The sequence below is a fragment of the Spermophilus citellus genome (genome assembly GCF_964194105.1).
Source record: "Spermophilus citellus genome assembly, chromosome: 6".
Lineage (NCBI taxonomy): Eukaryota > Metazoa > Chordata > Mammalia > Rodentia > Sciuridae > Spermophilus > Spermophilus citellus.
Genome location: NC_138187.1, coordinates 97,819,796 through 97,845,670, shown reverse-complemented (window position 1 = coordinate 97,845,670; position 25,875 = coordinate 97,819,796). Strand labels below are relative to the sequence as shown.

At 43.2% G+C, this 25,875-nt stretch overlaps 2 protein-coding genes and 1 long non-coding RNA gene across 10 annotated transcripts in view; 1 reads left to right on the top strand and 2 right to left on the bottom strand.

The window, feature by feature from the left end:
* Positions 1 to 525: 525 nt before the first annotated feature.
* On the bottom strand, positions 526 to 6,116 carry LOC308650704. Its single transcript, XR_014022393.1, has 3 exons — positions 5,978 to 6,116; positions 5,582 to 5,860; positions 526 to 1,974 (listed from the first exon to the last, which is right to left on the bottom strand). It is a non-coding gene; the product is annotated as an uncharacterized lncRNA (long non-coding RNA).
* Positions 6,021 to 24,057, top strand: LGALS8 (galectin 8). Of its 4 annotated transcripts, none has more exons than XM_081296940.1 (11): positions 6,021 to 6,611; positions 7,415 to 7,555; positions 13,148 to 13,236; positions 14,257 to 14,467; positions 15,837 to 15,956; positions 16,500 to 16,556; positions 18,383 to 18,409; positions 18,535 to 18,660; positions 19,124 to 19,212; positions 19,947 to 20,112; positions 22,893 to 24,057. In XM_081296940.1, exons 2-11 carry the CDS (start codon positions 7,511 to 7,513, stop codon positions 23,040 to 23,042), a joined length of 1,080 nt encoding a protein of 359 aa, XP_081153066.1. In that variant the 5' UTR covers positions 6,021 to 6,611; positions 7,415 to 7,510; the 3' UTR covers positions 23,043 to 24,057. The 4 variants fall into 4 exon arrangements, with proteins under 4 accessions (XP_081153066.1, XP_081153069.1, XP_081153067.1 ...); XM_081296941.1 differs by having other exon boundaries at positions 6,560 to 6,682; XM_081296942.1 differs by lacking the exon at positions 6,021 to 6,611 and adding an exon at positions 6,780 to 7,074.
* The window catches only part of HEATR1 (HEAT repeat containing 1), a 47,938-nt gene continuing 45,589 nt past the window's right edge, over positions 23,527 to 25,875 (bottom strand). For all 5 annotated transcript variants that reach the window (XM_081296939.1, XM_081296935.1, XM_081296936.1 and 2 more), the window contains one exon: positions 23,527 to 25,875. In XM_081296939.1, the coding sequence (XP_081153065.1) occupies positions 25,787 to 25,875 (89 nt within the window). In that variant the 3' untranslated portion in view covers positions 23,527 to 25,786.

Sequence of the window (25,875 nt, the reverse complement as noted above, 5' to 3'; positions counted from 1 at the left end):
ACCCTTCCCAACCTGCCCCAAACCTGCTCTTAGCATTATTGCCACATTCATTCCTGTCTCTCGTTCTCTCTCTTGGTACTGGGGATTGAACCCAGGGATATTTTGCCACTGACCTATATTCTCAGCCCTTCTTAGTTTTTGAGTCAGAGTCTCATTAATTTGCTTAGGGCCTAAGTTGCTGAGGCTGGCCTCAAACTTGAGATCCTCCTGCCTCAGCCTCCCAAGTAGCTAGAATTACAGACAGATCACCGTGGGGCCCAGCTATCCCATTTCCACTCCTGGATGGAAGCTTCCATATCTTCTCCTGGCCCCTATCCAAATCTCCTCAGGTTTCTTTCCTGGATCCTCCTTGCCTTTGAGTTTCTGTGTGGTTCCTGATTCCATGCATGCCTTTGATTCTAGTCCCTGTCATCTCCTCTGAGTTTTCCCACCAGTCTCTTGGCCCTCACCACCACCATAGTATCCTGGGGGTCGCAATGGGCAAAGGTGAGACTAATGCAGTCAAGGGGAGAAATAAAGACACGCTTCTGTCCTACATGCTTTATTCACTCAAATTACTCAATACAATTCACTCAATAGGTTCTTAATCAAGAAGTGACAATCCTTAATGCTGGGCACTGCAACAGACATAATCAATTCAAAGCAAACAATTCTAAGTTAACTCCAGGCACTGCAGACACACTTAATCATGACAGACATTCCCTCTGTGTGCTAAGCTCAAGTGCCAGATCTAAAGCCTTAAGCCTTAGGCCTTAAGTCCAGCAGATGCACACTCACTCAGACCACAGCAACCGGTGGAGGCTTCTTCTGGGGTGGGGTTGACGGCTGTCAAGGAGATATAAAGAGAGGCTGCTGTAGAGCTTGAGAGTGGTGAGGACGATGCAGAGGATCAGGAAGATGATTAGAAGAGTTGGGATGTTAGTCCAGGTCCTCATCAGGCTCTCCAGAAAGTGTGCATCAGTGTCAGCTGGCTGAATGTCCTTTTGCTCTATTATTTATACTAATTTTTGGAGCTTCTGCTTGCCCTTTGGGTCCCTATCAGCTGTTACCAGGTTTCTTAATGACGTTTTACATTTTAGAGCCAAGCCATATGGTTTGGTGGCTTCTGTCCTGATTTTATACTCTTGACTCTTATCAGGGTTAAGGCAAGTGACATGTTTATACTAAGTGGCTTCACTCTGACTCTTGTCAGCATTGTGGAAAGTTACTTGTTTTCACCAAATGGCTTATTTCTGACTTGTTTACAAGGTTATGCCTGATGACATATTGGAGGGCTCTGTAGGCTTGAGCCTGGGGAGACTGCAGGTTTTTTAAAATGGAGTTGCTTAGGGTAAGGCCTAAGGCCGTCCTTACCCTGGGCTTCCTCCTAAGCTAGAGCAAGAAGGGGATTTAAATGAACTCTCAAAAAGTGCTTGGACTCATACCCAGTCCTCCTGTCCTCTCTTCTTCCATTCTGGGCCATGAGGTGAGCAGTTCTTCTCCACTATGCGCTCCTGCTATGACGTGTTCCTTGCCACAGCCTTGAAAGCAAAAGGGCCAGTCCAGGACTGAAACCTCCAAAACTGTGAGCTAAAATAAACTTTAAGTTGATCTATCTCAGTAACAGAAAGCTGACTAACACAATTAACTCCTTTGGTGGAGGCTGGGAGAACCAAATCCTTCTGAAAGCCCCCAAGTAAAGGAAAAGAATCAAGCACTCACCCTGCTGTTCTGGAATAGACTTCATATTGGGGTCACCAAAGAGTTGATGAAAGTAGCAGTATTTCCTTACAGAAGAATTATAGAAGAATGAGTTTAGAAGGAATGCTAGAATTGCGATACCATTATCTTTCAGTTCTCAGTAATGGATCTAGGTAATGACCATCAATAGCTAGGTACTAAAAACACCTGAGCAAAAACCAATGGGAACATTATAATAGTTGTTGGATCAGTCTAATGACATCCAAAACCACAAAACCACTGATCAGTTCTGATCTGAGACAGAGAGAGAGAGAGAGAGAGAGAGAGAGAGAGAGAGAGAGAGAGAGAAACAATCAAACATTTTGTACCTACTGGTCAAACACATTACAAAGAAGTATAAATTGCTCAAGCAGTCTTCTGGCCCAAACACTGAAACTAGTATCTTGAAAGCCTTCAAGTTTTAACAAATGGTACTGAAGTTTTTGTGGACAAAATGAAGCATGAGATGTGCTTCAAAATGAACCAGTGGTGGACAGGAAGTGGGTGAGGTATGTGTGAGACAAGACTGGCCATGTTGAGAGTTGCCGGAGCTGGACAGTGAGAGCATGGGGATCACCTACACATATGTACTTCTAGGTAGGCTTTAAAGTGACTAAACAAGTACTCAGACTCAATAACAGTTTTTTTTTTTCCTATTTGAAAACTACCTCAATTTCTTCCTTGATTCAACTTCTCACAGAAAACTTACTATTAAGGTTCCAGTTATCACTTTGACAAAGAGCTGTGTAAACACAGCCAGAAGTGGACTAGTTATGTGAAGCAGGGTTGGTTAAAACTGAGATTGGGCTGCCAAGGGAACACTTGCAGTGAACCTCAGCAACTTCACAGGAAGGGAACAGAGATAACAATGAGTGCTCACAGTCCTCAACCTTTCTTTTGCACTTCATTAAATACACCTACGAGTAACCAATGTACTGCCCCTAACTAGATTTTAAGCTTCAGGGGATCTAATTGTTTTTAACTTACTGTATCTCCAGGGCTTACATTTATTGAATCTGTATAGAACATATATGTATGTACACTATTGTATATATTTTACATATTTTGTATTCTATCTATAAACACATATACTGCACATTTAGCATTGTTTTGCCTTTGAAATCTAAGTCATTTCAGATACACTTTCTCCTGTTAAATAGCTGGGATAGTATTAGCATTCAATAATCTACAAGCCATTTAAGAGTACTGAAAAAACAGGAGAGCACCTCAACCTTGAATCATTGACACAAGTCAATTTACACTCCCCATAAGATTTCTCCCATCACTAAGATTCTTATTTTATGACAAAACCATTAGTTCTAGAAGGTTGTTTCTTGCACCTGAGAAGATTAGATTTGGGACATGATCCTATAGAACTTAAGAGGTAAGCTTGGTGAATTCAAACACAGGGAGTTTGGGAGGGGAGAAAGGAGTTCAGTGCTCCTGGGGTGTAGGAGATACTAGGTCCAGCAAGAGGAGTTCAAGTGTCCACTGAGACTGGGAGGATGATCAGATGAGGCAAATGGCATCAACCATAAAACTTCCCAGGGAAGTAGCCATCATTATGAGGAATGTGAGCCTTGTGGTTTAGTAAAGAATGAATTTCCAAAGACTTGGCATAATTTAAAACCTACCTAGTTCAAGACTATTTTTCTCATGGGAATAATTGGAAAGTAGGTATGTGTTCTTAGTGCTCTGAAATCTATAGCTATCATGGTAAAGTTTTGCTTTAATACTGTTTTCTTTAAAAAAAAATTGTCTCAGGTTCTAGGCTTCTACATTTAGGCCAGGATATATCAAGGCAGTTGTTTAAAGTTCTTCAGGTTTTATTGTATCTAATTTGCATTTCAAAATTATTGATTTGGAGAATATTTTTCCAGCATTGGCACCACTATTTAATAAAAGGTCAAAAAAGTTTTTAAGCTATAGGAACAAAACAAATATCATGGCAACACTATAATAAGCAAAATCACTTCCAGATGTTTCTCAGCTTGAAACACAATGGCTGACAACATTGATGAAATGTGGCACGTGTTTTAATGCTGCCAAGTAGCAAGAGCATAGAGTTTATAATTCAGAAGTCTAAAATTGTGATTTCTATAAGTTTTTAGAAAAATGTGGGCAATATATAATTACTTTGTATTTTCTTGTACGAAAATATATCACATTATTCTAAATATGTGATATAAAATTTACTTTGAGCTATATAACCAAGGCTCATTGGATATGAGGATAAGACAGATGAAAACCCAGGTGTTAAGTGATGCAGGCCTGTAATCCCAGCTACTTGGGAGGATAAGGCAGGAAGATCCCAAGCTCCAGGTCAGCCTCAGCAACATAGTGAGACCTTGTATCAAAATAAACTTTAAAGAACCAGATAGGTGGCTCAGTGATAAAGCACCCCTCGTTCAATCCCCAGTACCAAGAAAAGAAAAAAAGAAAGAAAAGAAAAATGAGGGGGCTGGGGTTGTAACTCAGTAGAAGAGCAAGCACTTGCCTAACATGAGTGAGGCACTGGGTTTGATTCTCAGAACCAAGTACAAATAAAGATCCCTCAACAACTAAAAAATATTTAAAAGAAAAGAAAAATGAGTTGATTCAACCAGAAGTGATCCTTTTATCTTTGGAACTCTCAAGGTAATTGTGGCAAATCATTTGTAACATCTACACTGTTTTGTGAGTACAACTTTTAAGCCTGTTTTTTGGGGCAAAATCATCTCAAGAATCACTCTTGTACCCATCTTCTCTCTTGCATGAATGTGTCCTTGCTTCTCAATCAACACATGAGCACAGTCAATTGAGTGCTGATAAATGTTTAACATCTGGCCTCAAGGTGGGAAAATCCTAATTTGTAGCAGTTGCCTATTTCCATGGTAAATACTCCCATCCTGGCCAATTTCAAGGTATCAAAATGGAAAAGATGTACAAAATTGGCTCTCATAAGCTAGTAATGAATGGATTCCAACGCACCAATGAAAGTATTCCTCAGACTTCAGGTCACACCAGTTAGCAGGTCTTGTAAATATCTTAGTGGATTATGAATAGCATTTTTCTTAAGTGAAAAAGATTGTTTCACACATAACAAAAACATTGTTTTGTGGAATTTTTGACTCTAATTTTAATTATAAATATAATTATTATGTAGTTCTTACTGTGGCTCATGAACAAAGTCAAAAAGCTACCATTGTGTATCTTTTCTTTTTAAACACAAGAAAAGTAAAATCTTCCCTTTATTTCAGTGATTTCTCAGTGATGTTGTTTCTTTGTTCTCGAAATAGCAAAATTTCTTGAAATATTTTTGCTCAACCTTTCTTCCACTTCTCCGCCTTGCATTAATCTTCTTCAGTCACAGGGACTGACCTCCATGTCGCTAAGCCCACTGGTCACTTTATCTATCATGACCTCAGGACATTGGCATAACTGGCTGTTCCTCTTTTTTGTCTTCTATGATGCCACTCACCAGGCTCCACCACTGGCCCCTCTTAGCTACTTACTGGCATTTTCTTTTATTGGCTTTTAACTCCCCAGGGCTCTGACCTAGGTCATTTTCTCCATGTATCTTCTCTGGTGACCTCATTCATTCCCATGACTTTCTATCATTTCCCTCATCTACCATGCTTTGGCCATGCTGGTGGTCTTGTCTCTTGAACAGTCATTCTCAAGAGCCTTATGAACTTGGCATTAGCTTGTCCCCTTAGTGTGAAATGCTTGAGATGTATTTATTTATATTGTTTTTGACTCTGTAAAGGAAGTACCAAGTAGAACCAGGCAAAACTGTGAAGACATTCAACCTAGTTTTCAGGTATCTATTTCATACAATGCATTACACTATGTGTAAAACAAGTTTCTTTTCTCAACTTACAATCAAGTTGGACAGACATCACGCACAATACACAGAAAGACACTGCAGATCCAAGTAGTGCATGTCAAGGGTAAAATTCAGCTCTTCAACTGGATCTTGAAGAGTGAATCAAACTTAGGCAATGGATAGGAGGAAGAGGAGAAAGAAGTAACAGTGAATCAGCCTGTGAATTTTCTTCCATGAGTAATGAATTCTTCAGCTTAAATTAAAAATAATAAAAGCCGGGCTGGAGTTGAAGCTCACCTAGCATGTGTGAGGCACTGGGTTCAATCCTCAGGACTGCATAAAATAAATGAATAAAATAAAGGTATTAACAAATAATAATAATAGCAAAAACCAGGGAGAAGAAAGCCCACAGTGGTGAGACAAATGTGCATAAAAATATCAGAAAATAACCTTGAGGTCTTTAAGCGGTCCAGCCAGCCCTTCAAATAGCCTGCGTGCGACTGTATTTCTGATGTCAAACTGTCAGTCCCCGTGGGCCCTTGACTGAGAAGCCGGGTCTTCACAGCGCATCCAGTAAGCTCAGAATGGCGCTCCATACCGTTTTAACTGTGTCTTAGGAAGCAGCCAGGCTGAGACGGCAAAGCACGACTACCCGCAAGCAGCGGGTCCCGCGGGTCCGGGCGGCTCTTGGTCAGTACCCTGCGCTGCAACCCACCGCCGGCTGCCCAGTCCGGCGCTCTCTATACTCTGACCCACCGCTGTCCGCCTGGCAGCTGGATCCGCGCGGGAATTCCGCAAACCTGCCCTTGTGCTGACCCTCTTTGCTCGTCCCACAGCAAGCCGGTCGCGGCCCCAGACCCCAGAGGCTGTGTACGAAGCCTACTCGGGCAGCGGTTGGCAGCTGGGCCGGCCGGAAGTCCCCAGAGCCGCGAGGACGCCCGCATTTGGACACCGGCGGCGCCCGGAAATGGACGCGGACTGACTCCCCTGGCTTCCGTAGTCACCTCGGACTCCGGCTCGGAAGCCCAGACGGCGACCCGCGGCGGACAAACACTGGTGGAGCGCCCGCTTCGGCAGCCCTGGGGTGAGTCGCTGCACCCGCCTTGGCTGCGGCACGGCCGGGATCCGGCTGGCCGGGAAGTTGCGCCAGCCGAGGTGGGCCTGGGGCGTCACCGTCCCACGCTCAGCTTCATGGGCGGGCCGGGGTCCGGCACCCCGCCGCAGGCCCGCGGGGGCCGAGGGTCGTCGGGGTCGCGGTGCCCCCCCCCCCCCGTTGCCCCGCGGCCGGCCGGGCGCGGTGAGGCCGGCGTCCTCGAGAGTGCGGGGTGGCCCTGCGGGCGGCTGAGTCACGGGACGCAAGTCCCGGGCTGCCGGCCGCGGGTGTCGGCTCCGGGGAGCAGCGGTGGGCCGGGCTGGTGACTGGCCCCCGGGGAACTGGGCTGTGCCCGCCGCTGGCAGGTTCCCGGGGCTGAGCTGCCGTCCCCCCCCCCCACGGTGCAGAGCTGGCCGCCTGGGGAGGAGCGCCGGTCCCGGTCGCCAACCGGAGGGTGAGAGCGGCACCGCAGTGGTCAGCTCCTCTGGCCGTGTGCGGGCACGGCCGCGGCCTTGCACATGCTAAGGGTGCTCCACGGAGCTAGATCCCAGCCCCGAGTTTAGTTATTTTAATAATGAATTCCACATTAGAAAACTTGCACCGAAATATTTTAGAGATATTTCCTGCACTCAGGATCCCAAATTATGTTCGTTGGTACGATTTTAAGAATGGGGTTACATCTTATTAACGATGACCTATTGGTAAATATTACTAAAATAACATTTTAAACATGAAAGTAGTTATGAGAAAAGGTGACGTATTCTTGTTTTTCCCTCTATTTTGATTTTACACAGGGCGAGTACCTCAATTTCACTCTGGGGAACCTTTAAGTGAAACGTGGTTAAAATCTTACACACAGGAGAGACTGATCAACAATAAGTTTGAGAAGAATGATGTTGTCCTTAAACAACCTGCAGAACATCATCTATAACCCGGTAACGGATTTCTGTCAAATCATTTTTCCCATGGCAGGAATGAGAGCAGATGCAATTGAATAGTAATTACCCATTGGAATGAGACCAGAATAAAATTCAGCAAACATGTACCTACTGTGTGGTAGGAGTGTGGTGGGTGTTCCTGTCCCCTAGGGAGAGAGAGGTTATAGTGACAATACAAAGTCATGAGAATAGTGTCAAACAAAAAATGTGTGCGAGCACATGGAGAAATTTCAGCTTGAGGTGGTGGTGGGTGGGGAGGCTCAGGCCATAAAACCTCACTTTAAAAGGGAAATGGATTCTTTCCAAGTTTTTCAATTTATTTTTTAGTTAGAACTGTCTATAAGAAGTTAATGTCTCAGCTTTCCCCTCCACTTTTCAAATACATTTTGGTAATTGAGAAGGGAGAATGTCAAAAGCCAGTGTTAAGGGGCTGGGAATGTGGCTCAAGTGGTAGCGCGCTCGCCTGGCATGTGTGCGGCCTGGGTTTGATCCTCAGCACCACATACAAATAAACATGTTGTGTCCGCCAAAAACTAAAAAATAAAATTCTCTTTCTCTCTCCTCTCTCCCTCTCTCTCTTAAAAAAAAAAAAAAAAAAAAAAGCCAGTGGTGAGACAGAGCAAGGTTAGCAGGGGCTTGTCCAGACCAGCCTGGTTCAAGAACCCCCAAATGACTGTGATTGTCAAAAACAGCAGTGATCACTCTGGGCAGTAAAGGACTCACTTCAGTTTTTAGAACTCTTTAGTTTCCACTTCTCTGAAGTTGTATTTAGATCTGAGATAGGGCAGGATTGTTTTTGGTAAATCCATTGGAGACTGTTGGGCAACAAAGGTGATGAGAGCCCTTGAAGTAAGGTCCTAGGCTCACTTTTTTTTTTTTTTTTGGTTTGTTGTAGTTGTAGACCTTTATTTTTGTTTTTATTTACTTTTATGGGTGCTGAGGATCTAACTCAGTGCCTCACACATGTAGGTGAGCACTTCACCACTGAGCCACAACCCCAGTTCTATAGGCTTACGTTTTTGTTAATTATTTTGTTGCTGTACTTCTTTTCCCCTGAGTTTCAATATCATTGAGTAGTGTGAGGTAGAACCACTATATTAGACAAACTCAGTTTTAGAAGAATTAGCATTTGGTAGTAATGGGTTTAAAAAGGAAAACTTGGAAGAATTTGGAACCCATGAGACATTTAAAATGATTTTGTGCACGTTAGGGCTAAAAACATCTCAAGGTTGTAGACTGACATTCTGCAAAGATTAAGACTAATAATAATTATAATAACAGCTGCCTGCCAAGGTGACTGAAGGGCATCACCTTAACTCAAGCTGGAGAACAGAGAAGATGGCCAGGGCTTCTGCTCACCTGTATCTTTCATGCATAGACACTTTAAATGTTAGTTAGCAAACTATTTTATAGGTTAAAATCCCAGCATGTCTTGATTCTGGCACACTGGTGATTCTTGTAATTTTTGGAGTTAGCCCCATACCCTGTAGAGTTGGAACAAAAATAAGTCAACTTCTGACTTGATGAAGAGGAAAGCAGAACAGTGCTGCTTGAGACCAGAAAATGCCTTTGGGCCTGGAGACACACATCATCACCTGATTCTAAGGAGAATGTTCTGGCAGATAGCTTTGTTTTTGTTTTTCTGTTTCACAATCAGTTCTCACAAAGTGGTACAAAAGGTTAGGTAGAAAAACTGAGCTGAATGGCAAGAATAACACTTTGCTCTGTCTTTAAATTTCCCCATTGTTAAGTATTCATAGCATGAAGTGCCACCTTGTACTGAAGTTACTCTCCCCCGTTTGCAGTTTTTGCTCTACCAGTGGTCAAAAGACAAAAAACATGGCGCACTAGCAAAGAGATTTTAAATTAATCAGTTAGGATATATTGTAAGCTGGACTTTAAAAATCTGTTTTTTGCATGGTGGTTATTTAATTTTGTTAGTGAGCAGTTCATACAATGAGGAAGTATTTATTATAGAGTCTCTTCTGAGTTCTTTATTAGGCATTATGAAGACAGAACTGCATCTTTTAATTTTTATTTCATTAGTTTTAAAATTTTTGGTCCATTTGGTACAAACTTGTCTATAATAACTCTTCTTGGAAAGGAAAAGGTAATATTGTAACTAGCCTGTATATTGTTTTCTTAGCATTTCTCTTTGACTTATTCCATTGATGATATTCTAAATTTTCTTTCCTTTCAAATTGAGTGAAAATGTGGGAGACAGTATCTTTATTTTATATCAGAAATGCTGTCAGTGAGTCTTGTCACCCCTGAGCACAGGTGGTGCTATGGCACTGGCACTGCCTCTGACTATGGATGTGACTGCTGTCCCCTTGCTGAAGTGCAGTCTGCATCCCTATGACTTCTTGTCACTACTTCTGACTTAATGTCTGAGCTGGGAGTTCTGCCAGACAGTGGCGTCAAGTTCATAAGAGAGAAATTATGCTGAGGTCAAGTTCATGAGAGAGGACACTTTCTAGACACAGAAAGGGATGTGTTTATAAACTACAAACTGTAGTCTGCCTACAGTTTATAAACTGTAGTCTGCCTAATAATTGCATGCAGTAGGCATTGAATAAGTAGTCATCAGAAAGGCAAAGCAAGATGAATCACCTAGATGTTTTGGCAAGTAATACCACATATAACCACTGCTTAACCAGTGGCATTATGTTTGATGTGATTACATCTGATTTCTAATTTTTTGTAGAAGTTAATAATGACCTGTGAAGCAGCAAAGCATCTAGCCTGGAGTTGCCTGGAAAACAGTGCCCTTCTCCCTTGTCACAAGAGCAGGTGCCATGGGCTCATGAGTAGGCTGCAGGGCATTTTGTCTCATGAACTTGGTCCAAAACAGTGGAATATCTTGTGATCTTTTCCAAAATGGGAAACATTAACACAGAAAACCACAGCAGCAAATGGCCAAAATTCTCAACATGATTATTTATACTTATCAGACTAGAACAACTTATTTACATTTGCAAACAAGGGATTAACAATGATGGAAATAGATTGTTTGGTCTCAAAAAGCTCTTCCCAACTGTAAAATTAAGTGTATAATTAAAGATATTTTTGTGGTTATAAGAATATAAGTGGGGGCTGGGGATGTGGCTCAAGTGGTAGCGCGCTCGCCTGGCATGCGTGCGGCCCGGGTTCGATCCTCAACACCACATACCAACAAAGATGTTGTGTCCGCCGAGAACTAAAAAAAAAAAAAAATAAATATTAAAAATTCTCTCTCTCTCACTCTCTCTCCTCTCTCACTCTCTCTCCTCTCTCACTCTCTCTTTAAAAAAAAAAAAGAATATAAGTGCTTATTACAGAAATCTGGAAACTATACAAATATATAAAGAAAATTAAAATCCCATTCTCCACAGAAACTCTTGCAACATTTTTGGTTTATTCTTTAGTGTTTTTATTTTAATGCTTATACTTATTAGTTTAGTTGAGATCATGGTATATATAATCTTGTAGGTGACTTTCTCATGAAAATCAAACCCAGTATGTTATTCAGCACACTTAGCCAGCTGCATTCATGCATGCCTATAGTTCAAGCCGCTTGGGAGTTGAGGCAGCAGGATCAGCCATGTGAGGCCACCTGGGCAACAAACATAGTAAGCCACCCATCTTAAAAGGAAAAAACAAATTGCAGATATTAATCTTAACATCTGTAAAGTATGAAGTTACAAATCTGCCCATCTTAAGAGACTTCCATTATAGAAGATGCTACTGTGTATATTCAGAGTCAGTTGTGGCTCAGAACAGAATGGAAGTGTAATTCCTTTTATATTCCCTGTATGCAAAACCAGCCACCTACCCAGTAATGCAGCTGCAGCCATCATCTGTGTGGTTGATGGATTTTTCCTCTGGTCTACTGGACCTCTGTCCTCTCCTCACCCTGCCTACCACAGTGATTGGCCATGACCCCAGTGGAATGACTGGCTTCCATCATTTCTTGTCTTATTGCTGAAGCAGTAGGAGCTCGCTGCCTTGGCTCAAAGTTCAGCATCTGCTTGATCACTTCTCTGCATGCAGTCTGCCAGAACCCAGGGACCAGGCTGTGAGAGTTATTGATCATCTCTTGACCTTGGTCCTGGTGAGGGAAAGGTGGTGACCCAGGCCTATCCACAAGGCTCAGCGTCAGGGCAGAGCTGTGTGCCAACAAACAGACTCTAAAGTGTTGTGATGAACAGGGGCAGCTCATCAGCCTGGGAACTGGGGAAAGGTTCCACGGGAAGGCCATGCTCCAGCTAAGATCTTGCCATATATGAGCTACCGGTCAGCACTATAACTTCTCTTGTTTTGTGTCCTTCCTCTTGATTTGATCAGAGCCACCTTGGGTAGGCTTAGGCATGCATGTCATCACTCAGGCCAGTGTGGCCTAAAACATGCTGACATTTGGCCTGCACATCCTTGTCAGAGGCTCCAAAGGAGAGGAAGGAGATGGTTGTTGATGCAGAAGATGTAGCCATGTGACGCAGGTCCCCATTCAGGGACAGGGAGTCATGTCTAGGAAAGGGGAAAGAAGATCTGACAGGTCCCAGACAAAAAGGCTGGGATCTGGGTAATGAGGGGACAGCATGGGATCCACATATGGCCTGGGCCAGAATAAATAGGTAGGTGCATGTCTTGAGAGACTCCTAGACTCCCAGAGCTACAAAACTGTACCATGATAGCAATTAAATCAATAAATATAAACATTAAAATAAGAGCTCATCCTTAAGATGCACAGCTCTCTGGTTCTCTGGGCTGTGATGTGAAAGTTCAGTGGAAGTCAGGGCCTAGAACCCCAGGCTCGAGGGTGTGGCTTACTTTGGAACCCTGCCAGAGGCAGTGGCTTGTTGCTTTCTCCATCAGCCTGGGCCACAGGCTTTGGGTGGTCTTAAGCCTTCTGCTGGAATCATCTATGAAGCAGTGGGGAGAGGGGTGGGAAGCTTGAGGTTCCAAGTCATTCTTTTTCTTCTTATGATTACTATATTAAGTAGAAGTTTTAATTCACAAAGCCCTTGCCCAAATTAAAAGCAGTATGTTGGGGCTGGGGCTGGGCTCAGTGGTAATGCACTTGCCTGCATGTGTGAGGCACTGAATTCGATTCTCAGCACCACACATAAATAAATAAAATAAAGGTCTATCAACAACTAAAAAATAAAACTAAAAAACTAAAACTAAAATAAAAGCAGTATGTCTTTGTTCTAAGGAACTAAGAGTAATTTGCAGATACTGTGGGATCCTAGCTCTGTTGGTTGATCCCTTGTAAATGTTTGATTAGTGAAGATGGCTTGAAAGATGCTAGATTCCAAGCAATTTATATTCAGCCTTTAAAAAATGTAGTCATTCTCAAAGCACTTTGCAATATTTGACATTGAGCAAAAGTACTTTATCTAGTTAAGTGTCAGTTCTGCAAAATGGGTATAATGATGCTCCCAGATACATCTGGAAATAATAACTGAGAAAAAGAAAATAAAATTGCAAATCCTATAAAAAATAAAATAAAACTGTAGTATATTTTGTCAGTCACTGGGTTTGGTCATAACTACTTCGTAAGTAATTTTGTTCATGTAAATGTATATTTGTTCAATTTTTTTCCCTTAGATGATCCCCTATGTGGGCACCATTTCTGAGCAACTGGATCCTGGGTCATTGATTGTAATCCGTGGGCATGTTCCTAGTGATGCAGAAAGGTAAGATCATTGTGTTAGAAGGAAAAAACCATAAACTGTATGTATGTAATTGTAACAACAAAAAAATAATGTGGGAGAGACCATTTGGATACTCTGAGGCCTCATCTGCTTTCATCAACAGCTCCATCAAGGTGCTGAGGAGATGGAAATGAATAAATGAGGAAAGATTATTAGAATTTTTTATTTCTTGCTAAAAGTCTGATTTAAAAAAAATTTTTGTTTTTTAGTTGTTGATGGACCTTAATTAATTTATTTATTTATATGCAGTGCTGAGAATTAAACCCAGTGTCCACATATGTGAAGCAAGTGCTCTACCATTGAACCACAACCCCAGCCCTAAAAGTTTGATTTTAATATGAGAATAAGATATATCAACAAAAAAGGGAATTGTTTTCTCATGCTTCAGAGGTGGTTCAGGCATAGTCTAACATTCCCACAGCATCTCTTAAGACCATTTGGGATAGCTTCGAATGGGGGAAACTGAGTGCTTTGGGTGCACAGCCTGGACTGGGATGTGTCAGAGCTGGGCTCAGCTGTGTGGCTGACACCTAAACATGGTTTAATAAGGTCAGATCTCATGCAGGCACCCAGATGTTGGCAGTCAACTCCTCAAGTCGGAAGAGAAGGTAGGGTCTGGCTCTGCCCTGCTATCCCTAGGGGGAGGTCCTCTGTCTGGATTCCCTCAGCTGGAATTCTAGCCCCCATTATTGTTTTGGGCAGTTGGGCATGTGTGAGGATAGGCAGATCATGGAGGACAAAGGGCAAATGTCAGCTTGCCTTCAAGACAGCTTCCAATAGCTTATTGGCAGAGCTTTGACCATGCAGGCCAAGGGAGACCCAGCTCAGACTGAAGGGCTCTTGTTATTGAGGAGGAAGGAAAGGAAGGTGAGGCATCTAGCTGTTGTGGCCCTGCAAGTAAAGAACAAGGGTCATGTATCACTTTACTTGGCCTGGGTGCTTTCTGGGATTTTCCCTTTTGCTGGCCTCTGGGCCTCATATGGTACCTATTCTTTCTCACAGATTCCAGGTGGACTTACAGTGTGGCAGCAGCATAAAACCTCGAGCTGACGTAGCTTTTCACTTCAACCCTCGTTTCAAAAGGACCAACTGCATTGTTTGCAACACTCTGATAAGTGAAAAATGGGGATGGGAAGAGATCACCTATGACATGCCCTTCAAAAAGGAAAAATCATTTGAAATTGTGATTATGGTACTGAAGGACAAATTCCAGGTAGGCTCTGGAGAAGGACAAGCAGAGTCCTAACTAGTGGGGACAAGTGTCCTGGGAGCACTTCACATTTTCAAACTCACCATCTGCATCTTTCACCCGAGAACGTGCAAGGCTGTGTACTTGTCCTCCGAAGTAGGACCAGCAGGCACCTAGCTGTGAGTGGGGCACAGCTACTCTCCAGCATGTTGTGAACATTCGGGACATAGGCCCACTGTCACTGCATCTCAGTCACATTTCCTCCAGCAGGGCTCAGTTCTGAATTGTCATAGCATCACATTAAGTGTGAGAAAGTAAATTATAGACAGCACCCTGAGTGTGAGGTCTTGCCATAGGACAGTTATGTAGAATCATGAGGACCTGGTAAATTCTCCCTGGCTTCCTGTTTTTTTTCATATCCTAAGTGTATGGTGGGAGGTGGAATTTCTTTCTGGAGCCCCTGCTGGCACTCAGGCCTACGGAGCTCTTGCAGACTAGAGATCCCACAACTCCACTAGGGCCCTCATATCTGTGCAGGTCTGTGCAACACCCTGGCCCATGGGTACTGCTCCCAGGGGAAAATCCTCTAACCTCCTAGACTTCCCTCTTCTCACCCTTCTTCGCCCTTTCTAGCCTCCTGTTAGGACAGCAGTCCCTGTACTATTGTTCCTGCTATAACATTTTTACTTTGCTCCCTGGTGGGATTTTACGCTCCTTGAGTCAGAGACCATCCTGTGTGCTGCTTGTGTTCTAATGTGGTCCCTGCATGTGGTGGAAGGCAAGGGGAAGGAGATAGGGGTTGGCCCTGTTTGTGACTGGCACTATGCTGAGGACTTGCAGGAGCTGTGCTGCTCTCTACTCACATCTGTGCCCACTGAGGCTGAGGCCATGCTGGCTCCTCCTCGTGGGTAGAAAGCAATCCCAGATGAGATGGGAACTTGCCCATGTTCATCCACTTCACACACTCAATACATATTTGTGAAACTTCTGACACATGGGTGGTCTCTGTTAGAGTGGTCCCCAAAGACTGTGTGAGGGAGAAATGTGGGGCAAATCGTTAACCTCGGTTCCCAGGCCCCAGGACTGGAGGGTGGGGGCCGGGTGGCTCTGAGTCCCTGCATTTCTGCTGCACCTGCCCAGGTTCACAGATGTGCATGTGCTTGTGCATATGTCCCTGACTGTGCATTGTCTGTCTGGGGAAGTGGTTCAGGGCGCTGGAACCCAGAACCTTCAGGAACTCTGCTGTGCAGAGGCTGTTTTCTGCTGTAATTTGGTCAGCTCTAAGTAGAGACCCGTGGGAAAAGGCACAAAATGAAAGCCAAGGAAACATTTGGATTTGGATAATGTTAATTTATTAACTGTTTTGGGGGTGCTGTCTTCTCTGTCCCTCCAGGTGGCTGTGAATGGAAAACACATTCTGCTCTATGCCCACAGGATCAGCCCAGAGAAAATAGACACCCTGGGCATTTATGGCCAAGTGAATGTCCACTCAGTGGGCTTTAGCTTCAGCCTGGTGAGTACCTTTCATGCATAGTGTGGGCTTTTTTTTGATGATGTTTTCATAAGGAATGGCAGAAAATATCTTTTAACATCTTCAGATGAGATAAAAATAAAATGATGAGATAAAATGATGAGATAAAAATAAGTAAAATAAATCTCTTCCTCAATTTCTTGACCAGGGCTTTATTCTAGCAAAGCAACCAACCTTTTTAGCTGGAGAAGATGTATTTTCCTTTCATGGGAGCACAGTGGAGTATTTTCCTAGAAGTGGAGTATCTGAGTCAGAGTATTTGCAGTTTAAGTTTTGCTGTATATTGCCAACTTGCCCTGAAAGATGAAAACAGTTGGCACTCTCAGTGGCAGTGCCATCTGCTCACATTCTTGTTGAAATCTGAGCTGATTCTCTTTAACGCTTGCCACTGTGGGAAGCCCCAGTGTCAAGTGTTTTGGGATCATAATTTTCAAGGATATTTTCATGTTTAGTACCATTTAATGTTTTGATGTGTTGAATAGGTTACATTCTGGTGGATATTAACCTTTACTATCTTTTCTTTAGGATTTACAGAATACTCAGGCATCTACTCTGGGACTGACACAGATAAGTAGAGAAAATGTAAATATGAAATCTTTTTTTATATTTTTTAAATTTTTTTTTTGTAGTTGGACACATACCTTTATTTTATCTATTTACTTTTATGTGGTGCTGAGGATCAAACCCAGGGCCTTACACATGCTAGGCAAATACTGTACCACTGAACTTAAACCCCAGCCCTGTGAAATCTTTTAATGAAATGTTTTTTTTTTTAGTTGCTATCAGATGGAAGGAAGGCTGGGTTTTTAAAAAATATACTTTTACTATGAGGCCAGGCTGGAAGCAATCATTTAAACAGCGTGGCACATATTTCTCAGAGTACCAGGAACTGATGCTTAACCTGTTAGTGTATGTGTGTCTCATGTGAAACACACCTCTTGTTCTTGCTCTTGACTGGTCCTGGCATGAGGCATTTTTTTTCCTGATTTATTTTTATTACTTTATTTGTAATTTGCAAGACTGCAGCATCAACTTTTTATTTTATTTGTTCTTTTTAGTTATACATGAAAGTATAATGTATTTTCAAATATTATACATACATGGAGTATAACTTCCCATTCTTCTGGTTGTACATGATGTACATGTATTCATATATGAACATAGGAAATTTATGTCCCATTCATTCTACTGTCTTTCCTATTTCCATTCTTCCTCCCTTCCCTTCATTCTCCTTTGTCTAATCCAAAGTACTTCTATTCTTCCCTACCTGCCCCTACTGCCCTTATTGTGAGCTAGCATCCGTGTATCAGAGAGAATATTTGGCCTTTGGTTTTTTGAGATTAGCTTATTTCACTTAACATGATAGTCTCCAGTTCTATCCATTTACCAGCAAATGTCATAATTTCATTTCTCTTTATGGATGAGTAATATATGTACCACATTTTCTTTATCCATTCATCTGTTGAAGGACATCTAGGCTGGTTCCATAGTTTAGCTATTGTGAATTGAGCTGCTGTAAACATTGATGTGGCCACATCACTATAGTATGCTGATTTTAAGTCCTTTGGGTATATTTACTGAGGAGTGGGATAACTGGGTCCAATAGTGGTTCCATTCCAAGTTTTCTGAGGAATCTCCATACTGCTTTCCATAGTGGGTGCAACAATTTGCAAGTCTCACCAGCAATGTATGAGTGCACCTTTTTCCCCACATCCTACATTTATTGTTACTTGTATTATTGATAATTGCCATTCTGACTAGAGTGAGATGAAAGCTCTATAGTTTCAGTTTGACACAAGGCATTTTAAAGTATTGAACATCAATCTGTGGCACAGATCCATGTGTATGTCCTCCCCCTTGGGAACATGTGCAATTTAAAAATTGCATCTTTGCTAGTCTTTTTTTTTAATATTTATTTTTTAGTTGTAGTTGGACACAATACCTTTATTTTATTCATATATTATTATGTGGTGCTGAGGACTGAACCTAGGGTCTCACAGGTGCGAGCGAGCGCTCTACCGCTGAGCTACAACCCCAGCCTGCATCTTTTCTAGTCTTAATGGATAAAAGTCAGTCTGTCCCCTTTCACACATTCATATTTCACAGCACATAATTTCAGCATTTGGGTGGTAGTAGGAAAGGATGTGTTTGAAGTTCACATGTAGTTATATAAAATATTACCAGTTTATGGAGGAGGATGAAGGTTCGGATGAATAGAGCTGTTGGTCTGTTCCAGCCATGGCACCCAGGATAAAGCACTGGCTGCCTGCCTGGGTGCCACACCCAGAGTAGAGTGGGCACTGGTGGCCCAGAGCTGAGCTCAGGCTGACTAACCACATCAGACTGCTTCTATTATGGAATGTCAGTCTTTCCTTTAAACATTCTTATTTTTCTTTCTCTTCCAATAGGTACAAAAGTCTGGCATTTCACAGCTTGTAAGTATTTTTTTCTGGTCATTCAATGAAGAACATTTTATAAAATTGCCTCAAAAATGAATAGTTTAACCTTGAAAAGCAGCTTCCTTCTTTCCATACCTTACTGTAGAACTGTTTCCCTGCAGCCTAGTAATAGAGAAGGAGACATTTCTAAAATCGTACCCAAAACTGTCTACACCAAGAGCAGAGATCCGACTGCCAATCACACTTTGACTTCCACCAAAATACTACCTACCAACTCTTTGTCAAAGGTTTGAAGAGCCAAAAATTTTCTTACCTTTACATAAAGATTAAGTTATAATTATGTTCATCATTTCTGCCCCCCAGTAGCAGCCCAGAGCAGCTAGTCACGCTTGTATGTTGTCACTGGACACACATAGGCGGCACCCAGGCATGTTTCTGAGCCCTTCACCTCTGTCCTCAACTCCTTCCAGCATGGCTGCCTCCCCTTCAGGCAGAATGCACAGGTGGCTTTGCCAGAGTGATGCCCTGTGTGCAGGGCATCAGGGCCACCCATGCCCACTCATTTGGTGGTGTAAATGTTGTCATCGGTAACATGCTGTGAGCTAGGCATGTTAGGTCCCCATTAGGGACCAAAGCAGACTTGGTGTGTCCCCTCATGGGATTTCCAGGCTCTCTGAACCATGCCCCCATGGTATGTGGCCAGTTTCCTCATGAAGTTGCTTCCTGGTTTTCAATGTAGCTTCTTTTTAGACTCTGCCATTTGAAGCGAGGTTGAACTCCCCCATGGGCCCTGGACGAACTGTTGTTGTGAAAGGAGAAGTTCATGCAGATGCCAAAGGGTCAGTATGGCTGTTACAGTGAGTTGGAGTCCCTGCCAGGCGCCTGAGGCCTCCTTTTCCTCATGATGATCCTCCGGGCTATAAGTGGGGCTAATGACAGACCGCATTTGAAAGACAGAACGTTAAAGCAAGAGGAAATTAGACTGAGCCAGGACTGAAATCCAGTGTGCTGACCAGAGTCTTTTCTAGCCAAACAATAGGGTAGCATTTCTGTCTTCAAGGCCCTCCTAGAACTCCAGAGCAGCCCCAGGAGATTGGGCAGCTATTTTAGGGCCCCTCCTATCTTGTGACTTAGAACATTTCTGCTTTAAGAACCTTTTCCAGAGATGGCCAGATTTCTGAAAGCTTGAAATAGAACTATTTCCTAGACAGTAGAATGTATTCAAGAAGAGCTCATGCAGATGACTACAACATCCACATGACCAGGCCTGCCTTCTATAGCCTGAAGCAGTCATTTGCTTTTCCAGCACTGAGCCTTGCACTTCTGCCTAGCTGGATCTCAGCCTCAACACTGATGTTAAAGTTTTTGTTATTTTCATTTTACAAGCAACATACTAGTGGAATGCTATCTCCTCAGATTGGAAATTTACCTTTGCCTGTGTCCCCTGTCCCTGTGCATATCAGTTGGATGCAGTCATGGTCACAGTTAAGTTGATGTTAAGATTGCAGAATCTGCCACTACTCTGTCCTACTTGGTTAACTAAGTGTTTTTTTTGTTTTTTCCCTCTCAAAAGCTTTAATGTTGATCTAGTATCAGGAAAATCAAAGGATATCGCTCTACACTTGAACCCACGCCTGAATATTAAAGCATTTGTAAGAAATTCTTTCCTTCACGAGGCCTGGGGAGAAGAAGAGAGAAATATTACCTGTTTCCCATTTAGTCCTGGGATGTACTTTGAGGTAAGAGTATATTTTTTGAAAATGGGACAGGAAAGCAAATCCTGCAAACTTGTCTCAGGACTTGAGTGATGTGTGTAATCTCAGGTGGACACAATGTAGGAATCCCCAAATTGGTGGTTTGCACATATGTCACCTGCCATTTTGGCACAGTTTCACGTGGCAGCCCTTTCTTCCTTTCTCTATGTGTGTAAGAAAAAAATACATCAGACCCTTGCAGCTAAAAGGCAAGTAGTCCTGAGTCCCCAAATATTTCAGTACTTGGAACACATGCTTTCCCAAAATAAGTTCCTGAGATGCTGAGCAGAGAATGAAGTCCTTGAATGGTGGCTGCTGGGTGGCTGTTTGGGCTTGCTCACTAGCATAGATCTCACTGCTACACACTATCACATCTAGGGCCATTGATTTGGGTCCCACTTCCACGTTTTAGACCATCATATGCTCTGAAGCACTGGGCTTTCAAGGACTCATCAGAACTAGTTCTTGGAAGCAGGAACATCAAGGCTGGAAACGGGAGAACAGTTTCACAGAAGACTCACTCCCTAGTTCCAGTGTGATGAATGCCCTTATGGATCAGAGAGAGATGCGGGCATATAGAAGGTTCTGTGAAGTTTTGGTTATTGAAGTCAGAAGGCTAGGAAGAATGTGGAAGGCCAGATTTAGGGCATGATTTGAACAACTCACTCCAGGTGGGAAGAGTGGCACAGGCTTGCTAAATTGGCAGGAATCAGGGCACAGAGGGTGCAATCAGGGCACAGAGGGTGACTTGGGGTTCATGGGAGGGAGATGAAGGATCCTAGAAGGAAGTTGGTCCCTGTGGCTTGTGACAGAAAACCAGTGATACAATTGGACCTATCAGGGCCCAAGTTTGGTTCTATGGTATCAAGAGAAATAAAGATAATAAGATGAAAGACTAAAGCCTGGCTAAGGGGAGATGGACTAATGCCATGTCTTGTATCCATTCTCAAATCATGCCAGTCTCCCTCGTTTGTTTTCTGCTGTGGGAGTGTTAATTATCTCTTGACCACTGTTGGCACTCTTCCACAGTGACTCAAGTTTTGATTGATGCTGAGAGCCATAGCCAAGTAGGAATGAAGCATGGCATTTTTGGTTGAAAGGTGACACCAGCAAGCCATTGAGATGATAATGATTATGTTAAGATGTGCATTCAATTGGAGATTAGACCCCTGCTGTCCACCTCTACTTTGGAGCTCTGTGGGACTCCCAGAGAGTTCCCATTGGTTGGGGAAGTGTGGTAGGAGGGAATTCCAGAGGAAGGATATTTCCGGTTGCTGGTTCCTGGAGGAGCCGAGTGTGGAGTGTGCTGGTGGAGTTCAGAAATAAAGTTTGTTCCTGCTTCAGTGGCTCGTGATTTTTGCCCAGCCAGACTGTGGCAGATTGCCTGAAATGTCTGATTTTTATTATGCTTCTGAGATTATCTCAGATTTGTCCACTATGTCATTACTTTAATTTTAAATAGGCTTTTCTCAGATTCACTTATTCTTTTATTTATAGTTTTGCAGTGCTAGGTTGAAACCCAGGGCCTCATGCATGGTGGGGGGGAAGTGCTGTACCAATGAGCAACACTCCCAGCCAACTCCATTAAAAAAAAAATAGCCCTAGGACTTTCATTTTGATCAGCTGTTACCCAGGCATTTGTTCTTGCCAATTTCCTTGGCAGCCATTTGTAATACTACTGTCAAAAGAACAGACATTAACCAGACACAATAGTGCCTGTGTGTAATCCCAGTGGCTTGGGAGGCTAAGGCAGGAGGATTGCAAGTTCAGGGCCAGCCTCAGCAATTTAGCAAGGCCTTAAGCAACTTCAGGAGACCCTGTCTCAGAAAGGACTGGGAATATGACTCCCCTGGGTTAAATCCCTAGTACCAAAAAAAGAAATAAAGACCCTTAACTTGCTTCTCTGCAGATCTTTGGCCTCCAGGGATGGGTGGATTAGCAACATCCTGTGCTGCTCTGTTTTCTTTGAAGTCTCCAGGATAGCAAGGAGCACAGTGCAAGGCCACCAAAATAGCCTTTTCAGTGGGGTAGAATCAGTGGCCACACTGGCATCAGGCATACAGGTGATGTGAAAGGACACTGGGCTTCTGGGTGTGCATCTCATTGTTTAAGTAAAGCACTCCAAAGTGCTACTCCTAGTGATGAAACTGCCAGAATGCTATTACTCCAGAGGTATGAGTATCCCATAACTCAGCTTTGAGGAGACACATTGAAGTTGAGTTGTGCAGAGCTGAAATGGCCTCAGGACCACCAAGGTCCTGAGTTAGTAATGTCTCAAGCTTCTGAAATCACCTATAAAGGTCTGACTTGCCCAAGACCCTATAGTTTGAGGCAGGAAAGAACCCAAGGCTCTTAGTCCCCAGCCTGTAAATTGGAAAGCCTCTCAATGAGTAAGGGTAAAGATACAAGCAGCCTCCCTCCTTCATCAGTTCCTAAACACTGAGATGAGGGGCAGCTTTCTGTTTTTGCGGGAGCAAGGGGCAGGATGGGAGCTTTAGGAGGAGTGAGCAGAGGAAAGGAAGGTCAGTAGGCCCTGGGGACTCTGTGCCCGAGGATCCACATGGAGAATCTGAGCATGAGACGGGAAGTGCCACTCCCATACCCTGGTTGATTTGGGTGTTAGAAATGACAGCAGGGAAGTGAGTAGCAGCAGGCTGGGAGAACCACTCTAGAAGGGAAGCAAACCAGATGGTTTTCCTTTGACCCTCTATTAGTGTGTAACAAACTCAGGGAGGCCACTAATGGTGTGTTTCCTTTCCTTTCAGATGATAATTTATTGTGATGTTAGAGAATTCAAGGTTGCAGTAAATGGCGTGCACAGCCTGGAGTACAAGCACAGATTTAAAGAGCTTGGCCGCATCGACATGCTGGCCATTGATGGTGACATTCGCTTACTGGAAGTAAGGAGCTGGTAGCTGCCGCCACTGCTACAAAACCCAAAATACAAATGGCTTATTTGATTCTGGCCATGTCAAACACATCTGGCTGTCCCTGCAGTTTCTGTTGTTAAGTTGAGCTTGCACAGCATTAAGGCCTCCTGGATGTTCTCAGTCTTTGCCATGCATCGTGCCTCCCTAGCACCAGAGGAGGAAACTGGGGCAACAGCAACAGTAGGGTGGCTCTGTTCTCTGCCCCTGGACTCCTCTTAAAACCACACTCAAGTATTTATTAAGTGCCTACTATACTACATCTGCTGATAGGTACTGAGCATATCTTTTCTGTCATCAGTGTATTAGGAGCTGGGACATGTGCATGGTGGGCGCAGGACCTACCTTCCGCCAGGTGCAGTCTTCTGAGGACACTATGTACACTAATCAGAGGTTCTCCAGGGCTAAGGGCTATGCTCCTGCAAAACACTAGTTTACAGAAGCCACTACCCCTCCCCAGCAGTGGCTTCCAGTCAGTCTTGTCTTAGTCCATGATTGTGGACAGATGCTTTCATCTGGCAATTGATTTTGAGCTTAATGAACACCTAGCTGTCCTTGCTAAAGAAAGCTTTTCCAAATAATTAACGTTATGACATCTGAATGCAAAAAAAAAAAAACCCTTAAGGCAAAAGTCAAAGCCAAACAAAAAACAAATGATGCCGACTTTAGCTTGACACCAGACTTCAGGTAGTCCACCTGTCTCTCATCAAGAGCCAGAGTGTGCCTGTGGCAAGTCAGGTACGTGAGGTCTGTAAAGTACCCGTGGGTGGCAGTGAAGTCGAGATGAGACCCAGTGCATATAAAACAGACACTCCCAGAAGGCAGAATCTACCTGTGAGAGACCAATGAATTAGGTAAAGGGAACATACAAATGTTGTGTTGGCTTGCAAACCAACACTCACCTTTGCTCTTCTAAAGATTAGTTCATCATTAGCAACTAAGATCAAAACCTTGTTCTGCTTCAGTGATTAAAATCAAACCTGTGTCAGCAAGTTCAACTGTTGCCTTTCTGTAGTTTTTCCATCATTTGAAGGGAATTGGCATAACTTCTATGTAGAATCTTTACAGGTCAGATCTTGTTAGAGGAGATATCAAAGTTTTGGGTGTAGAGAAGAAAAAAGCTAAAATCAGTCATCATTTTATCATGTTAAACTGCTAGGCAGAATTCTGCCAGGGTTCAGAAATATTTTCATAACATACTTGGTTAGATATCATTTATAGCCACATATTTAAAAAGAATATCATCAATTTTTTTTTTTTTTTAAACAAAAGTAGTGCTGAGTCTTGCCAAACTCAAGACTTGGGGGGTGTGGTGGCAGGAAAAGTTGCAGGAGGCTAGAAGGCTCTAGAATCCCCCAGAGTTACAGGGGTTTTTCTTTCCATGAAGACATCAGAGTGTATATGACAGAGATGTTAGACTGAAAGGCACTTAGGAGGAAAAAAAAAGCCCACTCCTATTGTCCCCAGTGAGGCTTAAAAAGTTCATTTCGTTTTACATGGAACTAGTAAGACTGACTTTTTTGATAGAAGAAATCCAAAACCTTCAGATTCTTTTTTAAAAAAGCATTGGTGTTTACTAATGAACTTTATCAAGACACCAGGACATTGCTTAGGGGAATCTGCATTTCTAGCAAGCTCCTCACTGAGCTCAAAGTCAGCCTTGTGCTTGTCAGCTCTGCACTGAAATTTCTTGATTAGACCGAGCTGGGCACTGTGGCACAAACTGTAACCCAGCCACTCAAGAGGCTGAGGCAGGGGGATCACAAGTTCAGAGAGCTTTGCAAGACTGTCTCAAAATCTAAAACAAAAACAAATGGGTTGGGGGTGTGGTCCAGTGGTTAAGTTCCTCTGGGTTCAATCCCTGGTACCAAATTTAAAAAAAAAAAAAGAAATTTAAATCAAAGACTTTCACTCAATGTGAATATTCTATGGAACTCAATGCTTTACAAACAGAAGGCAGATTTGTTTGATTTTAGCTCAGGGCTTACCTTCCAGCTTCACCATGATAGCACTAGAGACAGCAAACTTCAAAGCCTAGAAAAAATGTGCTGCTGTTCTGAGTTAACCACCAAGGGAAAGCTGGTGTGTTTTAATTGTGGAAAGGGCTCCCTCCCTCATGCCATCTAGTATGTCCGGGTCCTTCCTGTGTGACCGGCCAGATGTGGGGTATTTTATAAACATGGTGTTGCTGCCTCCCCACCCCTACCCCAAAAGGGTTAAAGGATATAGGAGGCAATCATAGTCATTGAGTGTAAAATGCATTTAGAAGTGCTTCCCTACATGTACACATACAGAAATGAAGGCTGCATTATCAGTCTCCCCAAACTGGCTTTCATCCAAATACTCCTGTTGAACACAGAATGGTAAGAGTGAATCTCCAGCAGGGAGAATAGTAAGGGCTATGCTGAATAGTAAGGGTTTCCAGGTCTAAGGGAGCTGTCAGCTTTGGGTGCTGAAGTTAAACACATGAGTCATAGTAACTCCATTCAAAGACTACAAGTGCTTACATATGAATCATTTACTCTTAATAACTATACAGCAGGGTTGGAGGGGGGTGTGGGTTGGGGAGGGGAGCTCGTTTGGCAGCACAGGCCAGGCACGGACTTGGCAAAGCAGTCAGTAAGGTCTTTAAGTAGTCCCAGTAGGTGTGAAAGCACCAAAAGTAACATGGCACCAAACACCCCAAATAAAAATATGAACTCTGAACACAGTTTTAAACACCAAGGGAAGTTTCAGAAGTAGCTCTGGAGCGGCTCCCCCAGTGTGACTTCCAGTTGCTGAATGGTCTTTTGGCACTGGTGTTCTACTTCCTCACATTCAT

Coding starts and splice junctions, on each gene's coding strand:
- LGALS8 (XM_081296940.1), top strand. CDS start 7,511: ATGATGTTGTCCTTAAACAACCTGCAGAACATCATCTATAACCCG. Junction 15,957..16,499: donor TGGGCTTTAGCTTCAGCCTG/GTGAGTACCTTT, acceptor TCTTTTCTTTAG/GATTTACAGAATACTCAGGC. Junction 16,557..18,382: donor CACAGATAAGTAGAGAAAAT/GTAAATATGAAA, acceptor CTCTTCCAATAG/GTACAAAAGTCTGGCATTTC.